This window comes from Halictus rubicundus, chromosome 10 (genome assembly GCF_050948215.1).
Source record: "Halictus rubicundus isolate RS-2024b chromosome 10, iyHalRubi1_principal, whole genome shotgun sequence".
NCBI classification, from domain to species: Eukaryota; Metazoa; Arthropoda; class Insecta; order Hymenoptera; family Halictidae; genus Halictus; species Halictus rubicundus.
In genome coordinates this window covers 10,020,101-10,033,538 of record NC_135158.1, presented here as the reverse complement: position 1 = coordinate 10,033,538, position 13,438 = coordinate 10,020,101, and the positions used below count along the sequence as shown (strand labels likewise).

The following is a 13,438-nucleotide window of genomic DNA, read 5'->3' as shown; positions in this document are numbered from 1 at the left end:
TTTGTAACTAATACAACGTTATAGTATAAAGAGCGGTAGTAAACAATACATTCCATTGAAAATTAAGCGATGTTGCGTGCAAAAGTATCGAATGTTCAGAATAAAGTTTAAAACATATTCGTTTGTAGCATTTCCTGTGCTTTGGATAACTACATTTTATTAAATTTTAATTATTGACAATATCCCCTTGAATTTTCTATTAGTTTCATCCCCAGCTTTACGATTTCATTGCCAACATGATTGTTTTATTTTTTAATTAAGGATGCTAAAGGAAAGAGAATATTAAACTCATAGTAAATCTACGTTCACTCCTGACTATACATATTTTATAATAGTCCGCTGCAAGAAGAGGAATATTATATGCTCATAGTAAATTTACATTTACTCCAATATTTACAACAGAAACATTTTGTTTCGGCTTAAAATATCATTTATTAAATCCGGTATAACCTTTTGCAAGCATTGCTATTGTTTGCGCGTTTTCATACACATATTTATGGATACCTGAATCCCTACAATGTTTGAAGATGCTAAAATGGGAAAATCCACACGTACCATACAAATATTTTTATAACATATGTAGCAGTGCAGCTAAAGAATATACGAACTGACTTCCATGAAAATGTCAGTCTGCTTTTTTCGCAGTTTTTATTTCCCTAGTATCGAAACAAACGTTTCTACGTGTGTTCCGTAAACTGAAATTTGCTTTGGTTTATTGTGTGATTTTTAGAGAAACGAAAAGGCTAAATCAACAGATACTTTGTTCGGTAATATTAAACAAGTGTTTTGACCTAGTTAAATTGATATTTTGACTACATTATTCATCAGGAATATTTACGTAGATAATTAACGGTTTATAGCTCTCTCCAGCCATTTATAATAAAGAGTCTAAACTAACATTAAACTTCTACTACACAGATTATAAAATACTTCTCCACGAAAACATTTTTTAAAGAAGCCCCTAAGAGTAACATATCTTACGCATAAAAATCCCACAGGAACAGGTATTTTCTCGGACGAAGAATTTTCTGAAAAGTGTTCTGGTGGAACGGATATATTAAAATCTGTGTAACAAAAGTTCCTGGGGGTGGAATTTCGTTCAACAAAAATTTCACAGAAATCGATATTCTCTCGAATAAGGCGTATGAACAGAATTTTGTCGAGCAGAGGAAATAACACGTACGAGATAAACTAAACTACGCTAGAGAATAACTATATATTTGTACCTGCGGTCCCGTTCGCCCCTGTCAAAAGCGAGCACCACAAGCCGTGGATATTGACCGCGATGCTTACCTGTCGATGGAAATCGCTATTAACGTGAAGACGCTGGCACATATAGTGAGCACCGCAATGAACTGACTGATCTTGCAATAGAGCGTGCCGAACGGCCAGTGGCTGTTCAACATGTAGATATAATTGAACGTGACGTTCAGGGTGGAAACCATAGCGTCCGCGATGCTCAAGTTCACTAGAAAGTAATTGGTCACGGTGCGCATTCGCTTGTGCGCCAAAACGATCCAGATCACTATTAAATTGCCGCCGGTGGCAACGACGATCATGCCGGCGAACAGCAACGTCCAGATCATTTGCCGCCACCATGGTAGCTTGAACTGATTCCTCGACTCCAGGTCCGTGACGTTATCGTAATAAGTATAATTGTCCATCCATAGCGTGCTGTTCCAAGGGTCGGGCGTGGTGTCCATGAAGACGTCGAGGGCCTGCATCGCCTCCATTACTTGTCAATTAGAAACGGTCGACCGCGGAGGCGTAAATATATCCATATATTTAGACTTCACGCGAAAAATATTTTCGCACGCGCTATAGCTCCTGTCTTGTTGTACGGTAGTTTCGAAAAACACAGTTTCTCGACAGGAAAAAAAATTCGTTCGATTTCTATGTTCGTAATTTCGGAATTATTTTCCTCGTTTTCTTCAGAAGCGAATTTCCACGACGCAATCGTGAACTTTAGCCTCGTGTCTCTTCATCTGTCCGATATGATTTAATGGCTGCCCGAGCGCGTGCCAGTATTCTTTCGTGCTACTTCTGCACCGGTGCAGGCACGATAATCGATGCCGACGATGTTCACTTTCTTGTCGTGTCACCCGTAATAGGCTTTCTTCTGGTCGTTAACCGACAACCAATTAGATCTTCTTCTGAAGATCGGGTTGTTGTTCGAAATCTCGTAAAAGTCTCGGAAGTATCGTTCTCTCACAACATCTTTCTCGAATTGCTCTGCGATGTTTCTCGTAATCCGACGAGATCGATCATTCGCGATAACGGATCAACGAGCACTGTTTCAGAAACAATTTCTCTTCTAATGAAAACGTTTTTCCCATTGTCCGTTCGTACGAGCCCCTGTTCCATGGATAATTAGACCCGGAACGTTTCCGTGGTAATCCTCGCCGGCGTTCGCAGTGAGTCAAAGTCGACTTTCTTTCGTTGATCGGCGGACATCTCGATTTAGCGGGTAGCTTCCCTACATTTCAGCCTGTTCTTTTGTCCGTGTCCATCACGGTTGGAAATACTTAGCGGACCCGGTGACGAAGACCTAGACAGAGAGAGCGAGCGAGCGGGAGCTTCCGTTCCGGTTTCTTTTTTCTCTCTCCGTCTATCCTTCTCGTTCCTCGTTGTCCCTTTTTCCGTGTTGGCCAGGAGCGGCTAGCACTTTGCGTCAGTTATCATTCCTCCCTTGTCCCGGCGTCGTTTGCCCGGATTTTAATGTACATTCTTTCCGCATTTTCTTGCCCCGTCCGGGGAACGATAATCTCGTCTACGGTATCCCCTGTCTTTAATCAAAGAAACCCGCTTCTTTAAAAGCAGTCGCCACCTCCGTGAAATTTACTTTGTACTTTGCCCGGTGTAACTGCTCGGAGAGATTCGAAGAAGCTCCCGTTGACTTCGGAATACGCATAGAATCCTCAACTTGCCTTCCAGCGCGATAAAGAAAACCCCGTTAGGAATTCGCGGATCACACCGCGCGTTCGACAACGATCTCGCTTTGTTTTAAGTTCGCGAAACTTCGCGGATTCCGTTCCGAGCGGATAACTTCGAAAAGCGGCTGTTCCCCGGTTCGTGCCGAGGCTGTCGAACGTTCGAGCATCTTTCCAACAAGGAACGTCGTTCGGCCGATCTCGTGGCTAAGGAGAATCACGTGTCCCGATGCTTTTCTTCGGGAATTGCTGGTCAATGAAAGACGCCGTTCGACGGTGTTCGGTCGGGCGTCGCTGTGCCGGGGGACACTCAGAAAATTATTTTCAGGTATTCATCGCTCGGAACGAGGACAAGGATGCCTCTGGCCGCAGTCACGGTCGTTTCCTCGACGCTTCCGACAATCCTCATCGGAATCGGCGCCCCAGAATCGCGCCGGGTACTTTTTCCTTTCGTTCGGACGGAGCTTATACCGCTGGAAACCTCCCGTCACGTTTGCAATTTCTTCGGGAACGTTCTGCGGTCCGCCGGAACGGCCAACTCTGAAACAGGAATTACGAAAAAAGGGTTATTGTTTAGCAAGTTTTCGGTCGGTCGATCTTCGCGACGGAGGATGCTCGAACCCCAATCCTAGACGCAACATTGTGGAAACGAGTTTTGGCAAGGTTTCGACTACCTGTTCCGAGAAAATCAAAAGATTTCACTGTCTCGGAGGGTTCCGGCGTTTTCGCTCAATTTTTATGGATGTCAACAAATTTTACACGTGTCGTCTACGCAAGCAAGAATTTGAGCGAACATTGGACAAATCTTACTAATATTCTTTTAAGAGGCTCCGGCGTTAACAACGTCCGGAGGGTCGGGAAGCATTAAAAAGTCTTTCGATTTAACAGGATTTACTTTGCAACATTTTCTTGACGCGCAGTAAAAACGCTAATTCTTTCATTTAAATTCGAAAGGGGAACACTGCCGGCTAACAAGTGGTGCTAAGTATTTAAAAGTCAGCGTGGGATGCTTACCAACGAACACCGTCGGCGAAAGGAACTTCAAATGATTACTTAAAATGGCAAGCTCAACGTTGCTTAACAAACTGGTAAACTCAATGTTTTATTCAAAGAAATAGATGCTATTTTTCAGGCAAATATTATAATATTGGACATATTCAAAGTTACATTAACATTACCAATTACACAAGTAAAAACAAGTGAGAAGATAAATGTACAATAATCACAACTACATGTCCCACACGCAAGGGCGCCCGCCGATGCCCGTGGGCACAGCTGCGGGCAAACTACGGGCAAGAGGCTCAGCGGAGTGGGGGTAGACCGTAGCACAGCCGTAGCTGGCCACGTAGCTGTGACAATACGTGTGACAAATACATGCTACCTCGCCCGCAGAGGCGTGGCTTCGTGCCCGCAGAGGCGTGGCTACGTCCCCGCCGTTCTGTGTATGCCCAAGAGCAAGAAAATCGCTGCCCGTACGGGCACACGCTGAACAGCTCAGCCCTACAACAACAAACGTTTATCGCAATTTTCCAAAATTTCATCACGCGCCAATTCAATATTTTACATTCGAAAAGACCGGTACGTTCTGTAAAGTGAATCGCGTAGATGGGATCAAGTAGATTACGGGAGCTGTTCTTACGTGTACGAGCCTGTAAATCACGTTAATCTTGCGAGATCCCATGCGCGTGATGTACCCTGTATAAGTGAAACAAGCGAGCGAGGAGCAATTATCACGTGCATCGGTTCGATGCACCGGAGGATGCCTCCGAAGTCACGGAACAATACTGTCATAAACAATGACCCCTGAGAGACACCCTTAATGATCGGCGCGGTCTGTTCTCGGAATCGTTCCCTTAATCAGGTCGAACTGTCCTGCGTTCTACTGGGTCCCCGGAGAAATCGTTGCATTCCGTTTTGTGGAAATAGTTGGTCGATTATTGTGCAGAACTTTTTCTTGGAATTTCTCCGTTGCCTTTAGAGTACGACAATCTTGAGAATTCTGTGGTGCAACAGATTTTGTTAATCGTATTGTTACGGAAATTCTTTTTTGTACAGAGAAAGAGTTGCTTTTCGTAAGGAGTGTATGAAAGACTTGGTTCAATTTGTGAAGAATTTGATTAGGCTGAAAATAGAGTTAACGTGGTTGTAGTTTGCCAAGAGACACCTGATATATTGTATATTTCGTTTGCTGTACGATAGAAATCACGAATAATGAAATAGCTAAAATATTTGTTCGCGACCTGAATATCACAAGTCACAACACGTTCACTCTACAAACTGGACGCGTTCTTGGCATTACATACCATTGTGGATAACTACTGTGACGAGATCAATTATTCAGGCACTTAGATACGTGGCTCTCGGAGAATTGGATAATTTCGGTGTATGCCAAAGCAAACATTGTCATCCCACCTAAGTATCGTACGGATAATCACGTCGTGAAAGTGGATTAATACGTCTCTGCGTTATGCTTTGTTACTGCAGTCCCGTAGAAATCAGAATACGGATCAGACATTGATTGCAATGCCAATGACAGAGCTGTGACGTCACCTCGATTCTATCTCTCTACAGAATATATTCCGCGGGAGGTCTTTTTTGCAAAGGAGGAAGGAAAAATTGATATGCAAAAGAACATACTACAACTTTATTCCTACAAAGTAAATGAATTATTAAAACATATTGTTTCCATTGTTTATACATTTTAACAGCAAGCATACGCAGTTATTAAATATATGAGTTTACACGATATGAAATTCTAAAAGATCTGTGTTTTGCAACCTTGTAAACTTGCAGAAAAATTCAATATATATTTCAATGAATTTTCCATACCTCAGAATTTTCGAATAAAAGTATGCTCATAATTTTCAAAGCATAGATTTGCAAACACATTATGCGAATTTAACGCTTTCAGGAAAAATTTGATCCGCGGATGCGTAGATTTGAATAACAATTCGCTGCACAAACAACGACACAATGCGATCGTCCAGTCGACAAATCCCATGTTCGCCGAAACGGAAATAAAAACGAATTTATGCGGGTTGGTGAATTTAATCCGCATTAATAAGTGTAAATTATTGCTACATTTTACTTCGTCCCAGATGTCGCCGTAATCAACCGCAACCAGGATGCGTCGCTTTTTTTTTTGTTTTCTTTTTTTTTTTTGAAAAGGTAAAACGAGTTTCTCGTTCGGGTTGCATTTTTATGTGATTTTTTACGGGTTCCCGCGGAGATACATTATCACCGTGAGTTACGTCATGGCATGCATAAGTCATTCATGTTTCATGTTTAGAATTCCCTTTTCTTTCTGGAATTTGTAGCCACGTGCTACCAGCTTTTTCATCGAGATTTTCCTGATTTGTTATTAACAATTAATTCACTCTACCTGAAAGAAATGCAACATAAACAGTTTTTTAACCTTTCGTATCTTAAGTAAAATGATCACGCTTGATTTTACTCCAGTTTTTGAACACACATTGTTAACTATTGTTTTTTTAATGACTTACAGATAAATCATTCGTGTGACATTTATTGTCCTGAACAGAAAATAATTTATTGTCTTTTCAACTGAGAAACTGCTATGACTTATGCAGATGTATGTGAAAAGTAAAAAGGAGAACGGGTTAATATATTTTCCTTTCTTTAAATGTTACTGTCTTTAGTTACCAAAAAAAGAAGCTTTCGATTTCAATTAATAGTTCGTGAGAATAAAAGAAATCTTGTCATAAAATCTATTTAGAAAATAACTATATGAAGATTTCCTGTGTATTTTTATAAACTTTTAAAAAATTAATTTTTTTTTAGAGTTAATTTGAAAAATTAAAGGTTTCATTCTCCCTTTCCGCTTATACAAAGTTAATTGAACACACGAAGCGCGTTTATTGTCCGCGTAGAAATTACATTGCCCACAAGTGGGCAGTTCATTTCAGTTCACACGAATCATCTAGTAATTAATAGACCGGTAAACACAATTTTATTTACACGTGACAATTACGCGAGCCTAGAATGTCCGTTTATTGGCGATAGCTAGACTTTGAAATTGTAATTACTCGTCCCGTCCATGAAATATTTGCCACATTCACGTACAGGGAAAGCTGAGTAATGCATCGATTAAAAGCTGTCCCTTCTTGCCAGCAGTTCGCTTTAAAGCAGTTTTCCCTTTGATAAAGGTCTTTTGCTCTTCGACGGACAAAAACCGATAGGTGTAAGGGAATCAAGCAGGAAAAGGCATGTCGACGCGCGGAATCGAGGCGAGCATCCAGCTTGAAAAGGGAAAAGTTGAACGCGGTCCTGAACGCTATTGTTAAAGAACGCAAAAAATTTAACGTTTTTACATGAAACCAGTGGTGCAGGATTAAGACAAGGATTCCCTCGGAATCTAATTTCTTGAACTGCTCGAACAGAAAAGTTGATTGGCGTTGGAAAAGTAAAAGAACAGGAAGTAGAAAAATGAATAAGAGGCGAAAAATGAGTAATTGTTTCAGCTGTTCAAACAGAAAGTTAATTGGGATTGAAAAAGTAACGGAATAAAATGTAGGAGATTGAATGAGGGCTGAAAAGTGGATCATTTTTCGGACTGTTTAACCATGAAGTTGATTAAAATTGGAAAAGCAGGAGAACCAGAATTAACTCGTTATCCTGGATTAAAAGCATTTTTCTGTACTGGTTTCGTTGATTTTCAATATAAAATGAAATGTACAAATTCAAATAAAAGAAGGAACTTCAGAAAATTTTGAAAATATTCATCCAATGCTGTATGACGTACAAAATAGATTCAATTAATAGTCCATCAAGTTATTGTGGATCTTCACTATCTTTAACTATAATATCAGGGATTTTATGCCATTTGTCGCGGCGTGCATTCGAATAGGCCGCGTTTTTCCACGACCGGCAAGGAGGCAGTTCTGCGCAGTCTCGCGATCGGCAGCAGCGCATGCGCGCGGGTAGGGACGCTAAGCGAAGAAGACAAGATGGCGAATCCTCCTTGTGGCGAACTAGTGTGTCGAACAACAAAGATACAGGCTACATAACGTTCTCGTGTGTTTTGTTTCGATTCTCTGTGCGCGAACATCGACGATAAATCCATGGGCATGGTGGTCGTTTAGATTAATGAAAATGTTTGCGGATTCGCGTAGCAGTTTACATAGTTGAGAGGGTGAGAATAGTGTAGTGTACACGTTTGGGGCACTTCACGCAGATTTGTGATTCGCATTTGTAAGCACCGTCGACCGTGAACGAATTGGATTGGACTGTTGTAGCAGTTTGTCGGCAAACTAACGATTACTATATCTTCAGCTTAAAAACGCAACGCATAATCAAATCCAATTACTCGATTCAGTATATTTTATCGCTGGTAGAAAATCTGCGTCCATAAAACTTCACTAATTCACCAACTCCCGATTTCCACGTTTCAAATGTTCCCTTACAGATTCTCTCCGCAGTAATGTATTCTAGTTTCGATGTTCAGTGAACTGGAAAAGAATGATTTTATAGAGGCAGCAGAGAGTCGTGAAACATGGTCGTTCGTTATGCTTGTAAACACGAGATTTCGGATAACTGACACGGATAATCGTGATCCGGTTAATCGAATTTCCACCGTGATATAAACACGGCTTAAAGCAGAGGGATCATCGTACAAGCCTAATGGGACAATGCATAAATTCTTATCTGTACAATGTTTCGTTTCATTTACGTTTTGCAGTTTCCTCGTATACATTGTATTAAAACCTTAGACCATACATATTTATAGACCCGACTTCATATAACATGCCGTGTTCCAAGATTATACCTGGCAGATGACGGTTGTGGGCAAAGTGTTATGGTTTGTTGAGAAGTCACAGTACCGCGAAGCTAAAGTGTTAGACGGGAAAGGGAAGTCGTCGCCGTGTCTCATGTGCAAAATTTTCGGTCCCAGAACGTGAAGTTTAACCCCATCTTGTACTAAAGATGGCGGACACAGTATCTAGGGCTTCCGAAAAATTTGCTGACAGAATTATATAATTGCTGAAAACTTGAAAGTAAATCAGAATTCATACTAAACAGGAGTCTGTCAGGACTCGTGTTGTTATTCTTTCTCGAGAAATTTTATAATTGATTATTTCTCATTTCTCGAGAAATTTCAGTATTTCTCGAGAAATTTAAATCTAGGAAAATTCTTATGAATCTCATTTATTTTATAACATATAAATTCTTAAATTCTCTTTAATTCTTATTTAAAACTTTAGAAAAACTGAATACTGAATTGAGTAATGAGTTTCTTGTTGTTGTTAAAGAAGAAATATCTAAAAGAAGAGACAAGATTGTTGTATCCCTTATAAAATATCTGCATAATCCAGAATCTCTGCAAAAAGATTCAGAAGATACATTTTTTTTATTTAATATCCAAGGCAGATATGTATAAAATGGCAAAACAAATTCTAAGCAGACTTTTTGGAAAATATGACAATGATTCTTATGAAAATATTGAAAAACTTTCAGATTCTCAGAATGAGGAACTATCACTGGAAAAACAGTTAGAATTAGAAATTGCAGACAGTCTTCAAGAATTTAGTGTCAAGAGTTTAGCGGCAGAAGAAAATAAATTCCTGACTCTAACAAAGGAATTCCAAATTTTTGAGTTCACTGAAAAAAAGGACACCCAATCTGCAGCAACTTTTGGATGTTCTGTATACGATAAAGCCAACATCCACATAAAATGAAAGAAATTTTTCTACGGCAACAGATTTTGTTACAAAAAAAAAAGAAGTAGATTGTTTGATTCTACATTAGACGCAATATGCTTCTTAAGAAGTCATTTGAAAACAAAAGCGTAATGTTTCACTTTATAAAAGTTTGGTAAAAGTTTCCCAATATATAATAATTCCCAATATATCTCGAGAATTATCGAGATATATGGTCTTATTTCTCTTTTCTCGAGAAATGAAAAATGTTGAGAAATCAGGAACACTAGTCAAGACAGTCGAGAATCAGCCCGTGTATTATACCATTGGAAAATTAATACCACCTGTAAACATTGGTAATTGTGGTAGACTAGGTTGTTACATCCTGTCACGTTTAAAAGATAGAACACGTAAGAGACAACAGGGGATGGTACAAAGTGACAAGACGTTCTCCTGCAACATGTCAAGGACTTGTTAAAGGGGTAGTCGAGTTACGGTAAACGGTGACACTGTCTAAAAGCACTGTCCTTAGTCAACGTTGACGAGATAGCGCTGATAGCCTGCAGATGTTGAAGTTGCAACAAGGGAATAGCTCTTCAGGCACAGATACTTTCCCTGGCCTTTTCCAGGCCAGGACTACGGTAGACGGGGTTGAGGTCTATACATGAAGAATGGAGGGTTCGTGAAAAATCACCTGCACTTAGATCATTAGTCATGTCCTACGAAAAGTGGTCAGCCAACATGTCCATTGCTAACGTCATGCGTGAAGCAGACCATTTTATATTTTGGGTAAGAAATCTGCGACTTTCTTTGATTTTATACCTCTGTTAAAGCCTCGTGAATTTACATTAGATAAGCAATATACACGTATTTAGCTACTTTCAATAGAATTGGTAAAAAAGAAACAATATTTTACTCAGCTCCGTTCACAATATTGAATAGAAAAATAATTTAATACATTCCAGGAATAAATCTCCATGAACGGTTAAGCCGTATTTTCGCGGGAAAGGAAAGGCGGACGGAAATTTTTCGTCAGCAGAGTATATAAATCATATCCCGCAGATAAACAGGCGTCATATAAAATGATATTCTAATAAACGATGCTGATGGTATCGTGGTCTCAGCGAGCAAGATTGGAAACGTTTTTCCGGCTGCATGATCAGTGCTCACCCCGCCTACTTCGTTCGTGATTTCTCGCTATCTACGATCTTCTCGGTTTCCTCTTTTCTTCTCAACCGCACCTTCATTGTGTGTTTTTTCCCGGTCCCGACAGGGGGAGGAAAATTTATTCGGGGCGTGGGTTGTTTCGGAAGAGTTCTCCGCGTCGGCGAAAACGTATTAGTGCGAACCAGACCCTTTTGTAGTCGCGATACCGAACCCACCTAAATATGAACGAAAGAGCCCACCACCTGTCTCACCACCTTTGCATTCGGCCCCTCGCACACTACCCTCCAACTTTTATTCTCCTCCTTTCGCCGGGAATTTCTAGCCCCAGCCCACCTCAGCTGTTTCGCAAGTTTGATTCAATACATTATCTGGAACGCCTCTTGTGAGCCATTCTTTATCTTCTTTGTGAGGTCTGCGTCGTCGGGATTCGTTGCGATTGCTTGCATATCCAGTTCGAACCGTATTCCATGCATACCATTGCCCCCGGTGAGAATTGTTCGATTAGAGACATCGGATCGAATTTGATTTACCACCGGAAATATTGATAGCTACGTCTAATTCTATTGCAGGTTTCCTTGGTAGCAAAATATTTGATGATTGTCAGAAGTTCGGACCCCATTTTTGTAAAAGTTCTCCACAATTGTTTCTCAACGTTTTACAACCTTTGTCGTGGAAACTGTGTGGCTTCTCTTCAAAGAATATCTCTTAAAATGGTGCAAGAACTTTTACAACTGTCGAACGCTATATTGTAACTCTTCCACGGATGCTTTCTGCTGAGGTAGCATCCGCGTGGCATACTTTCTTGATTCTGTTATAGCAATTTAGTGAATATCCTTTTAAGATAAGATAGAGTAAATAGATAAATGAAATATATGAACAGCATGTTTTAGTAATACCAGTGGCACAACAAATGATATTAATAATTTGAACGTTCCGGTTTTTTTTCAATATAGAAGTGGAGAGCCCTACGATCGAACTAGCAGTGTAAAATATTATAAAGCAATATTACACTTTTCTGCTACAAACGGTACTGAGAGATTTAGCTATCCCTTCTACACTCGATACTACCTGCTCGTCGGCCACCTTCACGAGATTTTCCCCTCGTTTTCCCCGTTTCAATCTCTTTTAGTTGTTCGATATTCGCCTCTTTTATTGCCTGTAGATAAGTGAACTGCCAAAGTAAAAAAAGTTACAGTCCCCTCAAAGTACGCCCAAGGTACTCTGACACGATATGAATTTCAAATTTTCAAATTGAATATTCCACATTTCAATTTCGTCTTGCGTTGCAAGATTTCGTTCCCCTGTTGCGCGTTACGAGAGAATTTAAATGTAATAATTTGTCTTATATAACTGTGAGAATGCAATATGCAGAACATTCGAAAAATCATAGTCGACTCTATTTGTAAAGGAATTTAAATTGAAGAAAATCTAGAAGAAGTATTACAAAATATTGCAAAATTTAATTAATATATTTTAAAAGTAATTGAAATTGGAGGAATTCTAATTTTTATATTAGAAGTATTTCAATACTTGGTTAATGTATTTAGTCTATTTGAAAGGTAATTTAAACCCAAGGAATTCTAGTTTTCATGTCTGAAGTATTTTATTGGCGATTCGACGGTTCGAAGTGGCACGAGTTCGGATCGAAATTAAATTCGAGCGAGAAAAACGAAGTTGGTGGCGTCTAATTTACGTCGAAGGGGTTATTTCGCGAAAGTGGAAAATTTTTGTTCCTAAGCTCTAGAAGTCTGATGCGATCGATAAATTTTGCCTATTTGGGAGGTCGGGTCTAGGGTAAACGTTAGCTTCAACGTTTCATAAAGTATGAGATTATATCTATCGGTTCGTTTCCAGCGTACGAGCAATTTACGAACTCGAGCCCCAATCTCGGATGAAAATATCTATGCTCGTTGCAAAGCGACATTTATAAAACTCTTTTCAATTCTATATTTCTGCCTACACGCCCAATATGCTTCCACAAAATTTGTGCCTCACAAATCCGCGTTTGCTGGATGTGCGTGATGGGAATACGAAGCGACGAAGAATGCATATTTTAAAAAGCTTGTTTTATTTCGTACTGTGATGCGATTAAAAATCGGGACGGGCCTTCAATCTACTTCTCCATCATAATAAAATATTTGCATACGTTAAAAGTTCAGATTATTTACGAAAAGGTACTCCTCTGATTTCTATAATTTTTGATAAAATTTAATAAAAGCGATCGAAGTTCGGTAGATAATTTTGGATATGGACTGATTAGTATTGCTCAGTGTATTAGGAGCAGGAGACTGGAATGTAAAAATTTGTACGAAGAATTTACGAAGTTGCATGAAAGCTGGGGGGATAGAAGAATGCCTGACAATTGCAATCTCAGGGAATGAGTTCCATTCTGCGATGGAACCTTTCCTCATGCGAAGGGTTGCAAGGAGGTTGTGTCAGCATAGTTTCAACGATTTGTTCAAATATTTGCAATTTACATGTTTGTTCTTGGTCCCCGAGCTCATTTTTCGTGCACTGTAAATGTTGTGGGATTTTCTAATATCCTTTGTACAATTATGAAAAATGTACATTTTCGCTTTCATTTATTCAAATATACTCCTTTAATCTTTCAATGATGTTACTAGTAATTCTTTGACAAATTGTTAATGTTGTACTACAGTAACAAGTATTTTTCTTATCGCAATG

At 39.6% G+C, this 13,438-nt stretch overlaps 2 protein-coding genes and 1 long non-coding RNA gene across 5 annotated transcripts in view; 1 reads left to right on the top strand and 2 right to left on the bottom strand.

Annotated features, from left to right (window-relative positions):
- Positions 1 to 1,724, bottom strand: part of LOC143358086 (tachykinin-like peptides receptor 99D) — a 43,376-nt gene extending 41,652 nt beyond the window's left edge. For both annotated transcript variants that reach the window (XM_076794976.1, XM_076794975.1), the window contains exon 1: positions 1,294 to 1,724. In XM_076794976.1, the coding sequence (XP_076651091.1) occupies positions 1,294 to 1,724 (431 nt within the window). The remainder of the gene's footprint in view (positions 1 to 1,293) is intronic.
- Positions 1,725 to 3,262: 1,538 nt separating this feature from the next.
- The window catches only part of LOC143358145 (uncharacterized), a 50,226-nt gene continuing 40,050 nt past the window's right edge, over positions 3,263 to 13,438 (bottom strand). Inside the window, exon 2 of the mRNA XM_076795063.1 lies at positions 3,263 to 3,470. Within this exon, the coding sequence (XP_076651178.1) occupies positions 3,263 to 3,470 (208 nt within the window). The remainder of the gene's footprint in view (positions 3,471 to 13,438) is intronic.
- LOC143357812 (uncharacterized) lies at positions 10,222 to 12,094 on the top strand. Of its 2 annotated transcripts, none has more exons than XR_013082884.1 (2): positions 10,222 to 10,375; positions 11,323 to 12,094. It is a non-coding gene; the product is annotated as an uncharacterized LOC143357812 (long non-coding RNA). The 2 variants fall into 2 exon arrangements; XR_013082885.1 differs by having other exon boundaries at positions 10,552 to 12,094.